We start from the raw sequence: 21669 nt of genomic DNA on the forward strand, positions 1-21669 counted from the left end.
GTATATATATATATATATATATATAAAAGTATACACATATATATACGCAGAAAAGTTTCAGTGAAGCTTTATTCAGGCTAGAATCGACTACTGCCCAAAAATGGAAACAAAGGACCCTCCCTGTAGTCCTTGAATCATAAAGCCTATAGCAGTGCCATGTGAGGAATCTTCCGGAATAGAAGATATTCTGAGCTTGTGCACTTTGTGTTGGATACTCAGAAAATGCCCTGCTTCTGCTCAACGGGATATGCCTCAATTCTCTACCACACTTGTTCTCAGTTGCCTAGTAGGCACTTCTCCTCTGGAAGCCTTCCAGAAGGTGATGTAGTTCCACAGCAGCAGTGGCTACCCTGCTCACCTGGACATGGCCACAATGTTCTGATACAAGCAACTCCTCAGCATGCACAAGGAACCCAGAAGTCCACCCAGTTTCACTGGTTTTTGGTTGATTCTTTGGTTACTTTTGATTTTATGTCTAAATGTACTGCTGTTTTATATTCTGTTTTTCACAGGTATCATCTGCGCAGGGTCTTACTTGATAGCTTTCATTTTTGTCCTGAGGTCTGGCAATTACTGGCTTGCTCTGTTCGACAGTTTTGCTGGCTCCATTCCTTTGCTAATAATTGCCTTCTGTGAGATGTTTTCAGTTGTCTACATTTATGGAATAGACAGGTATGAAACACAAGTTAAACATCACTCAACAGTAGTGTATATACTGAGTAGTTGTATAGCTGCAGTCCTGCTGTAATGCAGTGCACATCATTTCTGTTACAGAAGTCACTGGAATTATGCAACTGTAGTTTAGGGTGGCTTATATGATTTAGGTTTCTAAAAAAATTCTCAACAAGAAGAAATGATGCTTCGTTAGGGATATGGTGGGGATTTTTGTTTGTATATGAAAGATTTAAACTCTTTCATTAATGCACTGTGACAGATATTCCTCTGTAACAATCAGCTAAAATAAATACATTCCTAAAATGCTAGAAGAGAATATCAAGCATTACCAAGTGCCCTAGAGTGCATAAATACCACTGTAACTCATTAATGTTGTAAATATGGCAACATTTACAGGAAACCTTCATCAGAAGAACTGCATAAAATATTTCATTAGCAGAAGCAAAGCACAAGCACACTGGCACTGAGCTAAAAGCTTAAAACACAGGTATATTCCAGGATTGTTTAAAGCAAATGCCGGATGTTACTGCCCAAAGCAGGCATCCTCATGCAGATCACAGATACTGCTTTACAAGAGGATTCAAATCCAAGGCTACCGAGATATGTTCCTGTTAGACTCAAGACCTTATCAATTCCAGCAGCAAGTAATTATCCTAGCAACTTTTCAGAGTCTTAGAAAGTTCAATTTCTCCATCTGCCCATTCATAATTAATACATAAGAAATAAATACATTTTAAAAAGTGTGAGGCCTTCAATCATTCATAGGTCTTGCTCAAATCTGTATCAGCCCAAGCTGTGCTGCTCTTAGCAACGGGCAAAGGACCTCTGGCCCCTGTTCCCACACTGAGACTTTAATGCTGCATGAGGAGGTGAGAGTCTGCTTAGATGTCTCAGCTCCTCATCACCATGTTCCACACACACTGGTGGGCTCTCTGGCTCCAAAGCCCTGAGTCTCCCACAAGATGTGGTTCTGCCTTGGCAGGAGCTGTGCAGAATGCTCCATCTGCTCAGAGCTTGGCAGGCAAGACAGAGCACTTTCCACAGAGGGACAGAGGGCATTCATTCAGGGAAAGGAAGGAAATGGATCCAAATCTGGATCTGAAAGTTCTATTCAGGAATGCTGATTAGATCCAAACCAAGCTTCTTTAGTTTTGCTGGCTAATTTGGCTTTCATGTGTGGCTGCAATGGACCATGTGTGCCTAGCTAGAGAAGGTAAAAGAATAATAAAGGCCTCAAACTGCCAAACTAGTTTTTATTTAATAGTGTGTGCACATAGCACTGAATTATGTGTGGGGGTCATAAACTGGGTTCAGGATTGTGCTGACAACATCACCTGCAATACAGGGATGGACTCTTCTTGTGGGGACATATTTGTTCCATTTTTTTACTGTATGCTCTATGCTTAACCTGAATTACATATTTCTAGGTGCACTTAATGAGCAAGTATAAAGTTAAATACTACTCAAACCAAATAAACTGATAGAAATCCAAATTAAGCAAGCATTATTCATAGAATGTAATTTTAAAAATTATTCCAACTTGCTTCTTTTGTGTACTGTCTTTTCTTTTAATTGATGCAGCTCTGAGATGCTTACAAAAAAACCCAACCCTGAAGCAACTACTTGAAACTCCACCTACACTAACTCTTCTGTTCTGAAACTATTTCATATATGCTTCATAGAACTCTTGAAGAAAGTACCTTTCCGAAAATAATTTTCCTACCTTACTTTCGGGAAGTATGAATTAGAAACTTATAACATAATTACAGTAATATCTGCCTAAATTCAGACTGTGTGGGTCTATCTTCAGGTGTCAATGTCAGTCCTCCGCTCACACGGACATCAGCAAAGTATAGGGAAGCACGGTTGAGTCACTTGAACTCTCCTGCTTCTGGGCCTGCTTTTGATCCTTACCCATTTTTATTGTCCTGAAGTTTCTGTTTTTGCTCCTAGGTTTAACAAGGATATTGAGTTCATGATTGGACACAAGCCCAATATATTCTGGCAGGTAACCTGGAGAGTTATCAGTCCGCTCATTATGTTAGTTATCTTCTTATTTTATTTTGTGGTGAAAGTCAATGAAGAACTGCTCTACAGTGTTTGGAACCCTAACTATGTAAGTATAAAAAACCAAAATATTTATTTAGAATTACTTAACCAAAATATTTATTTAGAATTACTTGATATCTCCTTCTTCAGTGTAAGAGTCATAGTCAGTTATATTCATCTTCCATCTCAAATAGGTTTCAGATTTAAAAAAAAAAAAAAAAAGTTAAAAATACAAAAAGTGATAATAAAAGAGTAGCACTTCAAAAAATAAGTCCTAAATTCAGCTTTACTGAAGTGGACAAAACCCTCAACCATTAACCCAATTTTGAGTGGGGCCTCAACAGGACCACTTCAACAGATGTCTGTTGCGTGGTATGGAGTATAGAAGAGCTGGAAACATCATGAATTTTCTATGTTGACAAAAGACCACGTCTATGAAAGCATTTTGGTACTGGTTACTGTGTGCATCTAAAAGCACAGAACAGCAACGGTGCTGGTTACTCATCACTGACAGAAGAAATTAATATTCTCCTAACCAGATTTCTTCTTTCCTCTTCTAAATATACTTGCATCATTTAAATTATAGCACTAAATCACCTACTCTTCCTTTCTTCCTCTTGAAGAACAATAAGCTGTATGTGGTACCAGGACAACAGAATAAAAACAAAGATGAGGGGTCCATCACTTTCCACAGGACTTCGTCTCCTCCTTGCTTATCTGTTTTTCTCTTCTCCGGCCTTACGAAACTGGAAACTGCTCTTGAATCAGCAAATCCCTGTGCCCTTGTGGCTAACTGCTGCTGCAGTTCTGTTTCTCTTCTGTTAAAAAACTGAATGCACACATTTTCAGGTATTTGCTCCTCTCACTTCGTATAATTTATTTTATTCTTTCAGGAAGAATTCCCAAAACCACAGAAGATTGGATATCCCGGCTGGGTCTATGCTATTATTGTAATCATCGCTGGCGTGCCTAGTTTGATCATCCCTGTCTTTGCTATCTACAAAGCCATCAGAAATTGCTGTCAGAAGAGAAGTGATCGTACAGGCCTTATAAGCTCAATATCTGAGACGTCTGTTAATGGCAACTTAAAGAATTCAGAATAAAAGCATGTAAAAATGTGGAAGAATGCCTTACTAAGAAAGCCAAAAGATTTTCTTTAAAGAATTCAGAATCAAATTGATTGCCATAAAAGGATAACTATGTGTTGTTTCTAAGTAGGCACTTGCTTACTTAGGAATGCAAGGTACAGTGAAGAAGTGATAGCTTGGGTCCTGGGAACCACATTTGCAAAACAGGCCAAATAATTTCTCCTGCTAATGGTTTTGATGCCAGTTTGTTTGAAACTGGCTTGGAGGACTCTGTCTGAGGATGCACTGCGCTTGGCAAGCCTTAAGTGACTCTTCCCTGTCCAAACATTCTGGTTGGGTGACCAATCTGGAGGGTAATTTATACTGACTTCTATTGCACGTTAAATTGTTTTTACTTTACATGCCACTGTGTTGCACAAAGCCACCAATACTATATCTCATTCAGAAGCTAAAAATATTTAATAAAAACGTTTCTAAGAACTAGACAGATTGATTCATGTATAATTCTGGGTATTTTATTATTCTCCTGTCCAAGTTCCTAGCAGCCTCAAGTTGCACCAAAGGAGATTAATATTGAACATTAGGAAGAATCTCTTCACAGAGAAAGAGATCAGTCATTGGACAGGGTTGCCCAGGGAAGTGATGAAGTCCCTGCTCCTGAGGGTATTTAGAAGACATGTGGACATGACACTAAGGGACATGGTTTAGTGACGGGAGTCAGTAGGTCAGGCTTATGGTTGTATCTGGTGATCTTGAAAGTCTTTTCCAACCTAGATGACTGTATGATTCTCTGGTTCTATGATAACTACTCTAGAGGTTATTTTTAGACTCCATCTACACCAAATAAGACAGTGAAGTACCAGGCAATATATTTATTTGCATTTCAACTCTTTTTAAAATATTCTTTGAATATTAAAACTATGAATATTTATGAACAATAATAATCTGAATAATAATATCTGAAAGATAATTACAGCAAGAGTGGGGTTGGTCTCTTCTCACTGGTGACAGGATGAGGGGAAATGGCCTCAAGTTGCACCAAGTAAATTTAAGCTACAGAAAGAGTTGTTAAGCACTGGAACAGGCTCCCCAAGGAGGTGGCTGAGTCACCATCCGTGGATGTGTTTAAAAACTGTTTGGATGTGGTGCTCAGGGACATGATTTAGTGGAGGGTTGTTAGAGTTAGGCTAGTATGGTTAGGTTGTGGTTGGACTTGATGATCTATAAGGTCTTTTCCAACCTGAACAATTCTATGATTCTACTAATATATTTTATTTAAAATCTTTGAAGTTGCTATTCTGTAATAGGAAAGGCAATCTTTGTCAGATTTTCCTACTGAGCTGAGTCTGAAGCAGCTGCAGGGGGCAGGGATGGAGGTACTGCTAGGACAGCCCCAGCACAGCACTCTGGTCTGGAGCACAGCAGCGGTGGGGGGGGGGAGGGTGGTGGGTGCTGTGGCTGATTTCTGTGATGTCGATGTTCTGTTAAGGAGTGGAGTGCAAAACAGCAAAACCCTGGTATTTTGGAAAGAGAACATTAAAGTTTTTCTCACAGGCTTTCAATTGAAGGCAAGCACCCAGCTGTTACATTCCTCAGTAACTATTTAATGAAAAATAAAAATAGTCACTTGGGATTCATTGACAGGTGGGAAGTGATTAACCTCAGGCAGTTATGGTGAAAACAGACAAGATTTTGATGTCTGAACATATGTGGTCTTGTCTAGAGAACAGTGTCAACTTGGGTTTGCTTAGGAACAAATGTTGGAGGGATCCTCAAAGAGTCCCAGTCATAGTGTGTTGTACCTTTCAAATAATTTATGGCAGTCACAGGTACGTATGTGGATGTTCAGAGGGAAAAACAATATGGAGGACAGCGGTCTATGCAGCAGGAGCTGTGTGGCTGCAGCTGGTCCGTGTGTTCCAATGGCAGATCTCGAGATGGGCAAAAAGCTACTGCAAGTACAGCCATGAAAACACACCTTTATGAGGTTCTATTTGAGGTTTTGGTATAACAACAACAGGTAAATCCAATTAATACTAATCTAGTAAAAAAAATATCACTTTTTGTACTTACCAAAGATGTCTTCAGTCACACAGCTAACAGAGAAAAAGTCAATGCTTCCTTAATTCACAGATCTACACATCTTACAATGTTAATGTCTTATTGCTGTAAAGGTTTCTTTTTAATTATATTCAGCGTCACACTTCTTTGATGGTATCTGAGAACAGAAGGAGAACAGAAAATAAAAATTTGTTTGATCTCAAGTTACCCATTAACAACATATTCCCAAGTTCCCTAACTATAGAAGGAACTGCAAAACATCAAGAGTGGTCACTCTGTCTATATAATAATAATTCCTGGTTTGGTATTTAAACTGTGGCACTTCCAATGACACATTCCTTTGCATTACATAAAAACAAAGCGCCGCCTTTTTTGGAGAAACCCTTCTGTCATTCCCCATAAAACCTGCAGCAGAGACACGTTTTGAAGAATCTTCCCATTTATAGAGAAAGGGAGTAGAAAGCCAAGGGTACTTCAGACTAGAAGATTTACCAATGGACATGCCACCTGAAGTCCCTAAAGAAGATGGCAGGCCAAAGTGGGATAACAAGTTCCAGTATATCTTAAGTTGTATTGGATTTGCCGTCGGCTTGGGGAACGTGTGGCGGTTTCCATACTTGTGCCAGATACACGGAGGTGGTAAGGTGAAATGGGACTTTGACAAAATATTAAGCCATGATTCCAATATATTTGTGCTAACTTATGATGGGCATGGAACTTTATATATTTGCATCACTTTCTTTTTAGCTATTGAGTTCTCAAATTCTCATAAATGTTTGGCTTTCTCTTTAGATTCTCTGTAGAAATACATTTCGTTTTTAAAGGATGCGTTTGTTTAGGAAATAAGACCAGCTTGTTGCTTAGCTCTGACACTGCTGCCACAGTCCTGATGGGAGGAGGAAGCTCACTTGCAGCTACCTTTAGGAGAAGCCAGAAGTCCTGATAAGGCTTTAGTGAGGCAGTTCCCCATATAGTTTGCTGTGGTGCTTCGCCAGAAAAACAAGAGTCACTCCTCTCCCTTCTCTGCCACCTTCAGGAGGTAACCCACAAGCCATGGCTGAGTGAAGCTAAATGGCACTTTTTGATGGCTGTGAAGCTGCCTGAAATGCTTGGCTGATTTAACACAAGCAAGCTGATGCTGACACCTGCCCAAGATTTTCTGTGGGCACCATTCCCATGAAGAATTGCTTTAGAAGCGGCCAATTTAGTAAATACGAACGATCAGAAATAGTAACTGATTGCTCACTGCTTACAGCAGCTTTTGAAAGGTACCATGGTAACTTGTCTCAAGCAGAGCAATGTAGCAAATTCTTCAAGCCCAGTTTTATTTGTTATCTTTCCATTTACGGGATAAGTACAAAATTCAAACTGGGAGAAACAGGCAAATGGCAGGAAAAAAAATGATTCGATCTAATTCTAGCAAGGTATCTGCATTGCTTCATGAACTACATATATTTGAATAAGCCCAAGGAACCACAAACAGATGCTGCCATTAATAGCAGGAGGTATTTTAGAAACAAGCAGCCACATAAGAACTCTGTGAGCATCTGAATGAGTGAAATCAAGCAGTCTTTCTCAGCATAAAGCATCCTGCCACACACAAACAATGCACTGGGAAACAAACGGAGATATTGCTCCTGATGCTAACACGACCTTTATGCCTGCTTTTCAAAATCAAGATGAAAAAAAAATGCAGAAGATCCTCAAGACTTATTTGAGATCTGGAAAATGCATGATATATGGAGTGAGTTAAGCATCCAGCCCGTTTAACTCACTAAGTTGAAAATGAATGAACCTATTTGCCATAGTCTATAAATGAGGACATGGAAATTATTTTGACAGCAAGGAGCTCTTTAGCAGTGAAGATTTAACAGCTGGAAGCCACTGTTGCACTAATTCAAGTAAGAAAAAAGCAGCAGCAGTAGGTAGGTGTTTCTCAGGAGACTTTATATTATTTATATTCAAGATGTGAAACCCAGTGAAGTTGCATGCTCAGCTGCTTACCATAACGAGGTGGCTAGAAAGCCATAGCTGTTAGCATGCCGTTTCTCTATCAACTGAAATGGCTGGAAAAAGCCTGTCACTGCAGCTAATGACACACACACAGTGAGGCAGGATACACGCCTTTAGAGGAACATCTACAATGCAGAAACAGCATGTGGCTGAAGGGAGGATGTTCTTGAGTTGGACAAACACCCTGCAGGCATCTTGGATGCCTGAGAGCAGGCAACTGAGCAGCACTCAGCATATCCAGAGCAGCATTTTTGAGTCCTAGGACAGCCTGAACAGCAAAGACAAAGCAACACGCATCTCTTGGGAACAGCACTTACAGAGATTCTTCAGGGTTTCATTTTTCCAGAACTGAATTTCAGTTTTTTTCTCTCCTGTAGGTGACTCTGTTATTTTTTGATCCCACTCTAAACTACTACTGTGAGTGAAGAAAGATACAATCCTACAGCTCACTAAGCTCTAGGAAATGTGAATCAATGACCTGTGCTAGTGACAAGTGAAAGGAAAGTTGCTTGGTGTCATGCTAAATCCTATGCTAGCATATTTTCATAAAGTTCGTCTTTAATTAAGCATCTTAACCAAAGGAAGCCAAGAAATAAGTCTGGGCCCCTCTATGGAAACTTAAAAACTTAAGAGAATGTGTAGGATAGAGAGGGCTAAGAAGAACACTGATAACACCTGGTAAGCCAGTGGCATGTCAGGCTACTGCCAAGCACAAGTAACTAACAACAGCCTGGGCAGGAAGGCAGTCACAGGTTTCTCTCTGCCTTTGGTTTCAGACATTTAGCTCAGCAGGGACTGTGCTGGGCATGGCTTTTCTAGTCCACCTGTTTCTGTGGTCCAATGTTTTCCATGTATTCCATGTACTCAGGCAAACCCAGTCTGACACTCTCATGTGGTCATGCCCAACACTTAAGGCAACCATTTCATTCACAATGAAAGAGACTGAAATGAATGAGGAAGATATGAAAGGGCACAAAAGCTATGTACACCACCAACACTCTCCTGCATCCTTGCCCTACACATTGCTCCCGTAACAGGTAGGCCACAAGGCTGAGGGCAAGGAGACCTTTCTTAGAGATCACACTGTGACCAGAAAGTCTGTTTGCTTCTGTGGGCACTGATATATCTCATAGGCACTGGTAGGACAAAAAAGGCAGGTCCTACAACAGTTTTAAAGATAATAAAAATGGGGAAAAGCTGCAGGAACAAAGGCTGAGTATTCTTTTTCACTTTAAGAAGTCATTTTATCAATGAAAAAAAATGATAAAAAAGAGCAAGGAAGCAGAGTCTGTGACACCATCCAGAGTATTTAAGGGTGGTGAGGCACTGGAACAGGTTGCCCAGAGAGCTGGTGGATGCCCCATCTTTGGAGGTACTCAAGGTCAGGCTGGAGGGGGCTCTGAGCACCCTGACCTGCTGTAGGTGTCCCTGTTCGTTGCAGGGGAATTGGTAGGAATGGTCTTTAAGGATCCCTTCCAACTCAAATTGTTCTATGATACAGATACTCTGCATTACTACAAGCAGTGGCACAAAGACAGTGGTGAATAAAGTTCAGTGTATGGTCATACAGCCAGTATTTGGTCACTGGATTTTAACAAAGGGCTCAGAGAGCTCAGCTAATGACTATAACAATTTGCTGACAAAATTATGTTGGACTGATAAATAATTCATCCTGGACAGCAGGTGTTGGGAGAATGTAAGTGATTGATGAAGACCACCAAGAAGACAAAGCTGTTAGATTTACACACCTGGTTGCATTTTCATTCAGCCAATTTTAGACAGAGATGCAATTTGGGGCTGCACTTTTGAAAGCAAACAACTCAGATGCAAAAGCCCAGTAGATCTTCAGGTGTACTGGAGTGTATCTGAAGATGTGAACAGCAGCATAATAGTTAAATATGAGACCCAAGAGGTGGTGCCTCAGCACCTCAGCCCCAGCCATAAGCACAGTAAAAGCTGGTATGGAAATGTCATAGAAGACCCAGTCTATGGCTGAACGTCTTCTGGGGTGTAGATCACATTTTCACTAATGACCCAGGTGTTTAAGAGTTAGGCAATGCACTTTTCCTCATTTCTAGATCTTTTAAAAAACAAGAGATAAAAATAAGTGCCTGTATATTTGTCCCATGTCAGCTGTTCTCCTCAGACCTCTGAACCTTATTCATCGCACATTAGTGTTACTCAGTAACTCGGATCTAATATAATATCAGTTTTGCTGACATTTATCACCTGCTTTCGTTTACTGATTATTTGGATTTATTGCCTGAGTTAAGTTAGCTATTTACTTTTCATGACTAATGGATATGAAGGCTGTTTGCCACAGTAAGTGGGGACAAATACAAAGGCTCCCAGGCAACTGGGATTGAAAAGATATTTCTAAATGGTCTGGTATATATTTTGTCACCTAGAACTGAGACTCAGGTCATACTGGCATATATTTAAATACATACGTACACGTATAGTCATCTGAAAATACTTCAAAAATACCTCCAACTAACATACTGCAAAGTTGTACCTGATTACAGCTGGTATGCATTGGTCTAACCAATGGATAATAAAAATTATGTGCATAGTGCCTGAACCTACAGAATAACTGGAAAATGCCTTTAATATAAATCACAGTTCTTTTTAGGAAAATAAATACACCCTAAATTCCTGCTGTAAGGGCAGAATGTCCATGTGCTTCTGAGGGAATGCTTTCCAGATATTCATAACCCATGGCCTTTTGCTAAAATTTGAATGACAACTTGCTATGAAATGCAGTTGCTTGGCTCACTGCATTCAGAAGAAACTAAAATCTGAAACAACACAGAAGCCTAAAAGATATTGTATAAAAATAAACAGATAAAAAGAAAAAAAAGTATTTTGCAAAGAGCAGAACTTTTCACTATTTGACAGAACAATTAATTCAATTATCACCTGCCCCAGCTTTTCACTGAGGAGTTGAGCAAGACACAGTAACAGTTCAGGAAATTAGGTTGGCTTCTGGGCTCAATAAATGGAAAGAATCATCACTGTGAGGAATCACAAAATCCCAAGAAGCTCAGGGGTTCCTTGGGCTGTGTCCTCATGAAGAAGCAGTACGGCCCTGGAAGAACAGGTCTGTGGAGCAAAGCAGCTGTCCTTGAGACCCAGCATCCATGCCGTACACAACTGAGGGCACTATCTTCATTTCAGGCTTGCTTCAGCCTGAACTTGGTCCAACCAGAAGATGATTTGTGGATGGAGTGCTATACACACACTTCCAGTATCAGGGCAGCTACTACAATGACTGTAAAGCTCTCCTCATTGTAAAGGCTCTTTGCAGTTAGCAGCAATACGAAGCATGACATGCTAGTGCTCCACATTGCTTGGGGCTTTACCATAAACAGAACCAACTTACCAATAAGCCAACTCTACTGCACTCCTGTTGTGCTTGTGCTACACATCATATACACACTGATACGTTAACTGTCTGTGTTTGAATGATGAGCTCTGTTTTGTGATACACACTCTGTGGTAGGAACCAATGTGAAACTTCATTCTAACTTCTTGCATTTTCCTCTTCCTAGATCTCTGATAGCAATGTTCAAAAGATATACAAGTTCTGCCTTTTGGTGCATCCTCCTTTAAGGATTAAACAGACCCTCGATTGTACAGTACCAGTGGGTTCTTATTCACCATTAGTATTTGCTACCTTTTTCATTCTATGTGTAAGAGATTTTATTGAGAAGGAGTGCAAGTTTTAAATGCTTGAGCAGACTGTGTTTTTCCTATTTTCTTTTTGCCTAAAAACAAAAGCAGTAACTACGCCTGTGAGCTGAACCTCTACACTCTGAGCTGCTTATTTGAATTTGGTTTGAGAAAGATTAGTTCCATGAACTACTTTTAACTCAATCTTTTGCCATCTTTTCACAATTGCAGGTATCACACTTTTTACATTGTTCTCATGAAAAACAATTTTTTTTTTTTCCCCTCAAAGCATGACATTATGTTGCAAATACAACTGGAGATGCATACAAACCAACACAAAGTAAAAGTGCTTCTATCTGCAGAATATTCAAATGTGCTCTGCTACGAACCAACAAACAGAGGAAAGAGAGATAACACATGGCAGTTTGCACTCATTATTGCAGGATTATTTCCATGGAGGTATGATGCAGGAGACAGGTGTCTTGTGGAATGGCTGCAAGGAAGAACCCAGCATCCCCAGATTGCTTGTTCAGGAGCCACCACCCAGAGATGGGACAGCCCAACCATCTGACTGTCAGCAAGGCAGGTGTGTTGCAGAAGTGGCTATATTCTGACAATTTTACCAGGCCTTGAACAAGAGCACAGGGCTGAGGAAGGAGAGAGGCTACGAAGCTCCCCTGGAAGGGCATGAGAGTTCCTCAGTATTTACACAGGATATCCAGTGCCTGCCTCCAGTCTAGATTTCATCAGTTGGTAAAACACTTCAGATAAATGAGCTGCTGGGTTCCCACACTCCTCTAAATCTCTCGCTTTGTACCTGGGTACTTAAGAACCTCCTCCAAGTAGGAGGGACTGTCAAGCAGGGCTCTCAAGCATCTCAAGTGGGGACCTCATGTCCTGGAAGTCAGCAGTGAGACTCCTCCAAATCTGCTTCTTAGTGTTAAAACATCTTAGGAAACCAAGCCACAGAGATGTTTGTTTCTACCTTTGGCAAATTAAGAGCGGTCTCTCACTGAAAGGGGCATCATGTATGTTTTTTCCCCCATTTCTTTGTAGAAAACTATTAAATAAATAACACACCTTGTCTGGGTGTTGCATATAGTTACTGCAATTATCTAGCAATAGGTAGCAAAGTTATTGCAATTTTTAGCTCGAAGTGATTTGATTTATATGCTCCACCTTTCTAAACAGTCAGTGATTACAAAACAGAGGCAGATCCAGGAAGAGCTCAAATCCACGGTAGCTCCCTTTTCCTTGCCAAGGACTGCTGTGCTCCCTCAGCACAAGGACTGCGATGATGGCATAATGAGGTGTAGAATTGCCATTAGAGTGATGAAAGGGTACAGAGGTGGCATAAGCTGGTGGGTGGATAGGAAGGTGTGGACATAGCATTTCTATTTTTGTTTCCCCAAAGAAAAACTGTTTTGTGGGCACAGTGACTGATGGCCATGTCATACCACTAAACTTCCATTTCTTAGGCCATTTTGACTCAAGTGGGCAAAAGGGATGAGCATGCCAGTGAGATGTCACTTGGTCTCATAAAGATCAGTGTCTGTGTAAAGAACAGAGATCCAAGGCAGTGCGCACCATCGTCCTGCAACAGCCAGAAGCACACGCTGTCTCCCGCTCAACAGAAAGATGAAAGATGTAGATGACAAAGGATACAAACCTGGATGAAACCAGATGTCATTGCTCCCACAGCTTACAGAACAGTTTTCAGCTTGTTTCCAGTTACGCAGCACCTACAGGTTCTTGTAGAATGTCATGTAGAAACGTGTTCTTCTAGGGGCTTCCAGCGCAAAGTCTTGCTTTGCCAGTGGGAAAGGGCAGCTTCTCAGCTTTGGTCTGACCATTCTGCAGAAAAGAGATCACATAGAAAGACATCAGAATGGAATGACACCTGCATTTCAAGAACTGTGGTAATTGTTAATGCTTTACAAATGCTAGCCATTAAAACCTTTTCAATGTTTAGAGTTTCCAGCGCATACTTTCTGGCTTATGTATCTGCTGCTATCCCCCCAGCAAAAGAAAGGGAAATGGTGGAAGGGGTGTGGATCCTTACAGCTTATGTTCATGAGATGTCAGAGTGCTGAGGGGATGTGCCCTGCAGCATTAGTGGTCCTGGCCTTTCCTCCTTCATTACCACCAACAAAACCACCCACAATCAGCAGCTGTTCCTGGGCAAGCATCCACATCCACATTGCCTTTCTCAACACTTCCTACAAGGACTTTGTTACAGCCATGAAATAGAGGAGATAACAGCAATTTGAATGAGGTGCAGATAACTGTGTAGCTTAATTGCACTTAATTATGCTTTCAGGGGCATTCCTGATTCCATACTTCATCGCTCTTATCTTTGAAGGAATCCCGCTGCTGCATCTTGAACTTGCCCTAGGGCAGTGCCTGAGGAAAGGCAGCATCAATGCCTGGCACACCATCTCACCTTACCTGGGAGGAGTCGGTAGGTATCTGAGCTGAAGGAACCACAGCTGGGCTCCCACTCAGCACTTATTTCCTACAGGGCTGCACGTGATGCTCATCAGGATATCACTCCAATCAGGTGTCACTCCAGACACATGGGAGCCTAAAATATGAACCTTTTAGCCTTTGATGTGGGTGCAAGATAGGAGAGCTAGAGTGTCTTGCTGTATGCAGGAAAATGGGACTGGTGCTGACAGCTATGCCTGTGGAAGGAAAAGAGTGGGAAGAAGTTATTTAAGAGTAAGAGGGCAACTGGGAAGAACCACAAAGCAGCAGGATGGGACCTCCAGCTAGATTCCTCTCCCACTACTAAGCAGGTCCAACTTTCCTTTGCAAAAAAACAGCAAGCAAAATCTGTAGTATTGATACACTTTCTTACTTATTGTAAGAACAGAAGACAGTAGTTTAGTGTGTTTGTGCACAGTATGGGACAACACAGTGCCCTTATGCAGCAATATTGTGCTGTGAAACTTCAGTCTCCTTTGGTCTGCTGTTAAAGTTGTGTCATGTTGTAAAATAAATAAATAAATACTGAATTATATACTATGTCAAAGCACTCAACCTTCATCTTCAAAATAAGTAGTTTAAACCTCACACTTCTCCTGGACCAGGTAAAATCACAAGTGTTTGTAGGAACTGGGACAACTCAAAACCCAGTGCTTTAGAGAGACTACTTCAGGAAGATCTAATGTCTGTCTCAATTTTACTTTTATTTTTATGAACTGAGCAGCATTCTGTACTTAAGCTTGTCCTATGTGCCCTATTCCTATGCTGGCTGTTTAGATTCCTGGTAACCAGGAGCCAGTGGCTGAGTCTTCACCTACTCTGAGCAAAGTGTCATCTCCATCGGGAAGCCACACTGGATAAAAAGCCTGCCTAATTTTGACCTCAAAGCAAGAAATCAAACTACAGATTTAGTGGGATCCCTTCCAGTATGAATTTTCCTAGGCTCTATCCAAATGTGAAGCCACTTTCAGAAGTGGGCTGGCCAATAAGTCAGGAGTTGGGTATGCTCCCAGCTCTCTATCTGAAGAGGAGGCACCCTGAATGTCTGAGCCCAGCAAGCCAGAACTCTTAAAGAAGGCAGCTATTTCTCACGTTTTTCATATTAGACAACCTCAGTGAAGTCATAGAACTTGTTTCCGTCCCTACAGCTGAAAGTGACTCTAGTACAACCTCAGATGTTGCCCCTGAAGTGCTTACAGATCTGAGTTTTAAAGGCCCAAAGTTGTGGGTCCTATGTCTCCTGCTTTTGGTGCCCCAGAGCCCTACTCTTAGCATTTGTCACCTACTTGCTCAGGTGGCTGCCTGCTGGCACAGAGTCTCCCAGAAGGGTAAAAGGCTAAGCCCAGGGCACGAAGTAGAGCAGCACCATCCTTCTTACAGCAGGGCTGGTGGAGCCAGGGGCTGCGCATCAGAGCCAAGGATGCAAATACACATCATCCCTTGTGAAAATCTCTGGGAAAAAAAAAAAAGATCTTGAGAAATTAGGAGATGGGAGATTCTAAGAGCAAGTGTTATGACTGGTAACTTTTCCCAGGTTTTCTAAGCTGAAATCTGTCATCTGCAGGGGTTGCTTCATTGATGGTGTCGATTCTGGTGAGCTTATACTACAACACCATTCTAACCTGGGTGATGTGGTACTTCATCAACTCTTTCCAGGAACCCCTTCCATGGAGCATCTGCCCTCTAAATGAAAACAGAACAGGTAACAGCTGCTTCAGTGTCACTGCGATTAGAGTATCACAGACATTAGAGTCTGGGGACTAGAGGGAAAAGAGAAGATTGGTTTACTTGTTTTGCTGACATGATGGTACAGGGACCACTTGAAAGAACATCCTGTGCTTTCTGACTATGAAGAAACAGTCTTTTATCAAGACACTCATAACTGTCACCATAAACTACGTATCAAGACATGTGAGATTGCTGACATAACTGCAAAGCAAATTTAAGACATCTTTCAGTAACTGGTTTAAAGGAGACTTGTGTTTTCATTGAGTAGTTATACCTTGGTTATTACAAGCCAGAAAGTCCACTACTCCTTTGATTTCAGAGTAAAAAATGAAATGTTTAAAAATAAATAAAATAAACAATAATTTTTGAGATGGTAGAGAAACTATTTGAAGACAATTAGTTACACATTACCCATTACAAAAACACTAGTAAGACCTAAAAAAGCATATCTAAAGACTGAATAAAGACTGTTTTCTGTTCTTTAAAATGACTTTTTGGCTTTTTTTGAGTGACATTTCTTTACCAAAATTGTCTTTTTTTTTTCATGACAAAAAAAATATACTGCTAAATTTGAATGAGATTGCATGTAAAAACAGCGACCCTGCTGCTCTCCACCCCTGTAGAGCATTGTTTCCTTGCTATACAGTGAGTGGCAAAATATTACCACATTTGAACATTTATTCTTATGTATGCCATCCTTTTCCAGGGCTCAACGAAGAATGTTATGAAAGTACTGCAGTCAATTATTTTTGGTACAGGAAAACTTTGAACATAACACCTGACGTCACCAACAGCGGCATGTTACAGTGGTGGCTTGTTTTGTGCTTAGCAGCTTGCTGGGCAATTGTGTATCTCTGCACCATTCGAGGGATTGAAACCACAGGAAAGGTAGGAGAAAGACACAGAAGTAAACAGCTCAGGGATTTATCCTGCGCTTTGGATGTCATTTTCCAAAGTTCATCAATTTCACTGCCAGGTACCACTTCAGTCCCATTTCACTGTGCTCCTTGTCCAACTAAGTGGTAACAGCAGCACAGATAGCTCAGAAACATGCTTTTCTCCTTTTCCTTTGCAAATGCTTCTTGCCCTAGTAGTTCCCCCTTATTGTTCTAAGAATATTTTTTATTTTTAATAAATTATTACTAAATATTATTGAAGTAATTTATAACTTTTAACCATGCTCACTTGTAACTTGTTATATCTAAAAATATTAGGATGGCACATGGCAAAAACTTTAAAAAGATCCATTAATGTTACTGTCAATAATTTTGTCTTGTCACTTTCTGACTAGGCAATTTATGTAACAGCAATATTTCCTTACCTGGTCCTAACTATATTCCTTATTCATGGACTCACTCTACCAGGAGCCACCGAAGGTCTAGTGTACCTTTTCACCCCTAATGTAAGTATTACCACTATTGTCAGAAACACTACTTTTCCTTTTTCACCCCTCAGATCTCACGCTATACATTCATTTTGAGGTTCTCTCATTTTTTTTTCTCATCTTCTCAAAAGGATAGGAGCCTTAGATCCCTCTATATGCTGGTCATTTCAGATGGACCTCCTTACACTGTGCAAACTCAAAGTTAAATTGGACTGCCAAGTGCTTGCTGTGAGCTGTGGGCATCCTCATAGCTCTGCCTCAGTGCTAAAAATTGCCATAAAGCGGAGAGCTGAAAAGAAGAAAGGCAGCACCCACTGATAGAGCAACCTCTGAGCTTGGGACAACCAGTGGACACACAATTGCAGAGCTGGCCTTCAAGGCCCCAGCACCTGCCCCTGTGAACACCATACCCCTTCCTCTGTGGTCTCAGTGTCCACAGACAGACTTTGCCTTACTGAACATGCCCATCCTCTGCTTTTCTGGGGAAAAAATTGACAAAACTAGTGTGGAAAAATTCACTCATGAGTTACCGGCAATGGAGAGGTGTCAGGCCATCAGTGTTGCTTGACTACACAGCCCTGACTGACTGACACTGAAGATGTTCTTAGACCTCCAGGTGTCTGGTGTCACCTCGCTTTCCCATCTGTTAAGGTCTAAAGGGAATACTGATTTCACTGAAAGGAGCACCACTCTCCTGTTCTGAAGGCATTTGTTGGCTGTCAAGTCTAGATGTGGATAAACCACATGTTCTGTAGGTAAGCTCACACATTACATTACACAATTACATTCTGCTCAAGTTGGGCAAGTCCAGACCTTTTTCCCTCCCAGCAGGGATACACAGTGGTGTAAGAGGAATGGGCTTGTACTGCTGGCAGTACTCCAGGTGCCCAAATGGCTTTGGTCACGGTTTTCAACCTGAAAAATAGAAAACCACGCAACTAACTGCCAAACTCCTATGATAAAGCAGTAGAAAATGGGTATTTGGCCAATTCAGCTGTAAGAATAAATCAACACCAGCATCCTGAGTGCTATCCAGGTGATTACAGGCTCTGAACTGTAGCAAGGAGCTGTTGGGCTCTCTCCCATGGCAAAGTAGTAATCAAGGTGGCAAATCATGCTGAAAGAGAATGAGACCAAGGTATGTCTGTCTCATCTGTAACTCAGTCCACCAAGCCACAGCTCAGAAACTGGATATTTTCCTTTCCTAACCCTCAGGTTATCGATGCTCTGTTCTTCCTCAAATATGGGAATTTAATCTTCCTTCCTCACTCTCTCCTGTCCCTGTCCTCCAGCCTATGAAAATAAATAAGCTGCTGGATATGTTCATACAGGTTCCTTAGAGTATCTAACCAAAATCCTCTTTAGATTTCTCTACAAAGCCTCTTTTCTTCTGCTCTCTCACTTGTTAACAATTCTTTTCTCCCCCTCTTTTTGGGATTCACATTATGTTGGCTGTTTGATCTGAATGACTTTATTAAAAAATATTTACCAGAAGTGTTGAGGGGCCTGCTCTCACAGGCAGCAGAAAAAGGATTCTATCAAGCCTTTATGGAGGTCAGCTTCCATGTTTTTCTGCGTCTGCTCAGGAGCACAAATGCCTCTTTCTCCAGCCTCTTTCACATCTGAAAGAGTTTCAAGGATTGTAAATATCTGGGGGGTTCTACAACAGCGAATGCTTACTTTCCAGATCACTCCAGTGTTCACTTGTTCACATTCTGATTTGATATCTTCATCTACCTGTTTCTAGCTACAGCACATTTAGTCTTCTAAAAACATGCTCATGAAACCTACATGGCAAATTACGGAAAATCCAAAATAACTTTTAGGCTCATAATTATTGGCTTATGATCAGATAACAACCTTGTCATGATGTTCTAAAGTTGAGCAATACTGCTCAACTTACTGCACATGCTGGATTTACAAGGGTCTTTTCTAGGAGGTCTCAGTAGAGCCCCCCGAAACAAAGGTGGGCCCAACAAAATCCAGTGATGTTTGGACACATGTACGTCAGTACAGTGAGTTGGTCACATCACTTTTCACTTGCCTGTCTACTGATTGTTTTTTCAAACTTTGAGGTTGATTAGCATGTTCCAGAGTTAGTAAGTGCATTGCATCTAACACCAAGCTACAAGACAGGTTTGTAGCAACTGGATCCGTCAGCACCGACCATTGGCTTGGCAGCACATAGGCCAGGCAACAACATGAATACTTCATTTCTGCATAGCAGTCTGTTTCTGGATGTGCACAAGCTCCTATCAGTAAGCACTCTAGCATTGGAGGATTTGGTTAAAATCTTCCAAAGTAAATGTCCTAACAGGTCTGTTAGCCTAAGCTGAAGCATTTCAGCCAGCAGTGGTTCCATGTACCTGCTCATTAAACTATGCTGTATGAAATGTTCTCCTGTGGTCAAAGCACTGTCACACACACTGCCACAGCATATGTGCTTTATCCAAACTGAGGTGAGTGCATTACTCTAATCCTTCAAGCTCAGACCAGCTTTAGAGAAACCCAAAATACTACAACCTTTCTTTGGCACACTCTTAGTCCAACACATGACAGTGGTGTACAGGGTCAACAGCCTAGAGATGTAGACACGACACACAAAACACATAGTTCAGCCTGAATGACTGAGATGCCACATTTTTCTGTGCTCAGACTGATATAAAACAAAGTGATGCACTCAACTTGCTTTACTTTTAGATTAATTTTAATGGTAAACTTTAGTCCAGTTATTTACTTAAAATTGCATACTGTTCTTCGTAGCCAAAAAAAAAAAAAAACACAGATTTTTTTTCAGTTAATTTCCTCTATGAAATCTTCCCTTCTTAAATCAAATTTCAAATTTCTCTCTGTTAATTTTTCCTTCTTCCTTCTTTTTCCTACACTACTTTGCATTTTTGTTTACATAGTAGTTTGAATTTGAGATACACATTCTATTTTTTTAATGAGTATTCCATTCTTAAACTTTTAGGTTTTTTTGTTGTTTAGTTTTTTAAAATGTGACAAAGATTAAGTATTTGTACAGTTTTAAGAAGATAATAACCTCAGACTGTAAGTTACTCACTATGTATAATAACAAGAAGAAACACATTGAAGAAAAATGTAATGTAGTGTCTCCACAGTGTGCCTATTACCTGTGTATTACCTATCTATTATCAGATAGAAGAGCTACATAACTGCATTAATGAAAGTTTTAAAATGAAACAGATTTTATACATATTTTTTAATGTGCCTTCAGAAACATCTGCTCTAATGAAGTATTTTGAACTAATTTCCATTTTTCAGTGTATATAGTTGGCATCACAACTCACAATTTCACACACGTGAAATAGAGCAGCCAAGAGAACAGAAAGTTTATTAATTCCTAAATAATGCATTCATTCCAATTATTTCAGCTGAACATCCTGAAAAATCCCCGTGTGTGGCTTGATGCTGCCACCCAGATTTTCTTCTCTCTTTCTTTGGCTTTTGGAGGGCTTATTGCATTCTCAAGCTACAATCCATCAAAGTAAGTGGAACTGTGACCTTTACAACTTGGATACATTCTTGCAGCGCTTCACGCAATTTTCTAAAATTTTCAAAATCTGGCATACTTCTAGGGGATCTCAGCAGCTGCTTTCCTTCCAGGTTTTAGTGATCTATTTTACCATTTTTAACTTTTTTTTTTTTCTTATGCTCAGCAAATATATTTTGTATAGATTAATTTTTTGCCTACAGTACTAATTGTTAATGTGGAAGTCTCTTCTATATCATGGAGGGGGTGTGGATAGATAATACTTTTTTTAGCCAATTTGCTTATTTGAATTCTACTTCTAGAAATGACTGCGAAAAGGATGCTGTGACAGTAGCAGTTGTGAACAGCATAACATCCCTCTATGCTTCCATTCCAGTCTTTTCTGTTTTGGGATTTAAAGCAATCACAGGCTATTGGGACTGCTTGGACAGGTGAGAAACTTCCATTCCAGTGCTATACTGTAGTTTCTACAGCTAAACAGATAATGTGCATGCATTCCACTGAAAAGCAAAAGTATCCATATGGAGATATCACCATGGCACTGAGGAATGAATGATCACAATAGCATTTGTATTGAATAAAACATTATAGAATAATATATTGGAATTAATATACACTAATAAAGTTAATATACACTAATTAATTAATACACACTAATAAAGACCCACGAATTAAGGATCACACATTAAGCTAGCATTAGAAATAGTAAAAATAAAACATTTTTCTATTCCACGGGATTTGTTATTAAACACAAGTGGTGGAAATGATATAGGCGTACAAAATAACAATTGAAATATATTTTAGAGATCTGCATAAAGTACTCTGAATTCGTATCTCAAATAAGTATTAATGAATATTTTTTCCTAATCATTTAGCAAATTATATATATTCATTATATGTACAAAAATATATAAAAAATCTGTATATAGGAGGACATATATCCCTCATATATATTTTATATTTTATAGATAGATGAATATATGTTATTTATAAAAATA

The 21669-nt window shown here is 40.2% G+C and overlaps 2 protein-coding genes across 3 annotated transcripts in view; both read left to right on the forward strand.

Moving 5' to 3' along the window:
* SLC6A19 (solute carrier family 6 member 19) overlaps positions 1-4297 on the forward strand; it is a 21174-nt gene extending 16877 nt beyond the window's left edge. Inside the window, exons 10-12 of the mRNA XM_010708607.3 lie at positions 441-672; positions 2629-2791; positions 3618-4297. Of these exons, the coding sequence (XP_010706909.1) occupies positions 441-672; positions 2629-2791; positions 3618-3827 (605 nt within the window). The 3' untranslated portion in view covers positions 3828-4297. The remainder of the gene's footprint in view (positions 1-440; positions 673-2628; positions 2792-3617) is intronic.
* A 1223-nt stretch (positions 4298-5520) lies between these two features.
* Positions 5521-21669, forward strand: part of LOC100546642 (sodium-dependent neutral amino acid transporter B(0)AT3) — a 25520-nt gene continuing 9371 nt past the window's right edge. For both annotated transcript variants that reach the window (XM_019613883.2, XM_010708608.3), the window contains exons 1-7: positions 5521-6512; positions 13879-14019; positions 15610-15747; positions 16480-16661; positions 17065-17175; positions 20553-20665; positions 20974-21102. In XM_019613883.2, the coding sequence (XP_019469428.1) occupies positions 6368-6512; positions 13879-14019; positions 15610-15747; positions 16480-16661; positions 17065-17175; positions 20553-20665; positions 20974-21102 (959 nt within the window). In that variant the 5' untranslated portion in view covers positions 5521-6367. The remainder of the gene's footprint in view (positions 6513-13878; positions 14020-15609; positions 15748-16479; positions 16662-17064; positions 17176-20552; positions 20666-20973; positions 21103-21669) is intronic.

This window comes from Meleagris gallopavo, chromosome 3, assembly GCF_000146605.3.
Source record: "Meleagris gallopavo isolate NT-WF06-2002-E0010 breed Aviagen turkey brand Nicholas breeding stock chromosome 3, Turkey_5.1, whole genome shotgun sequence".
NCBI lineage: Eukaryota > Metazoa > Chordata > Aves > Galliformes > Phasianidae > Meleagris > Meleagris gallopavo.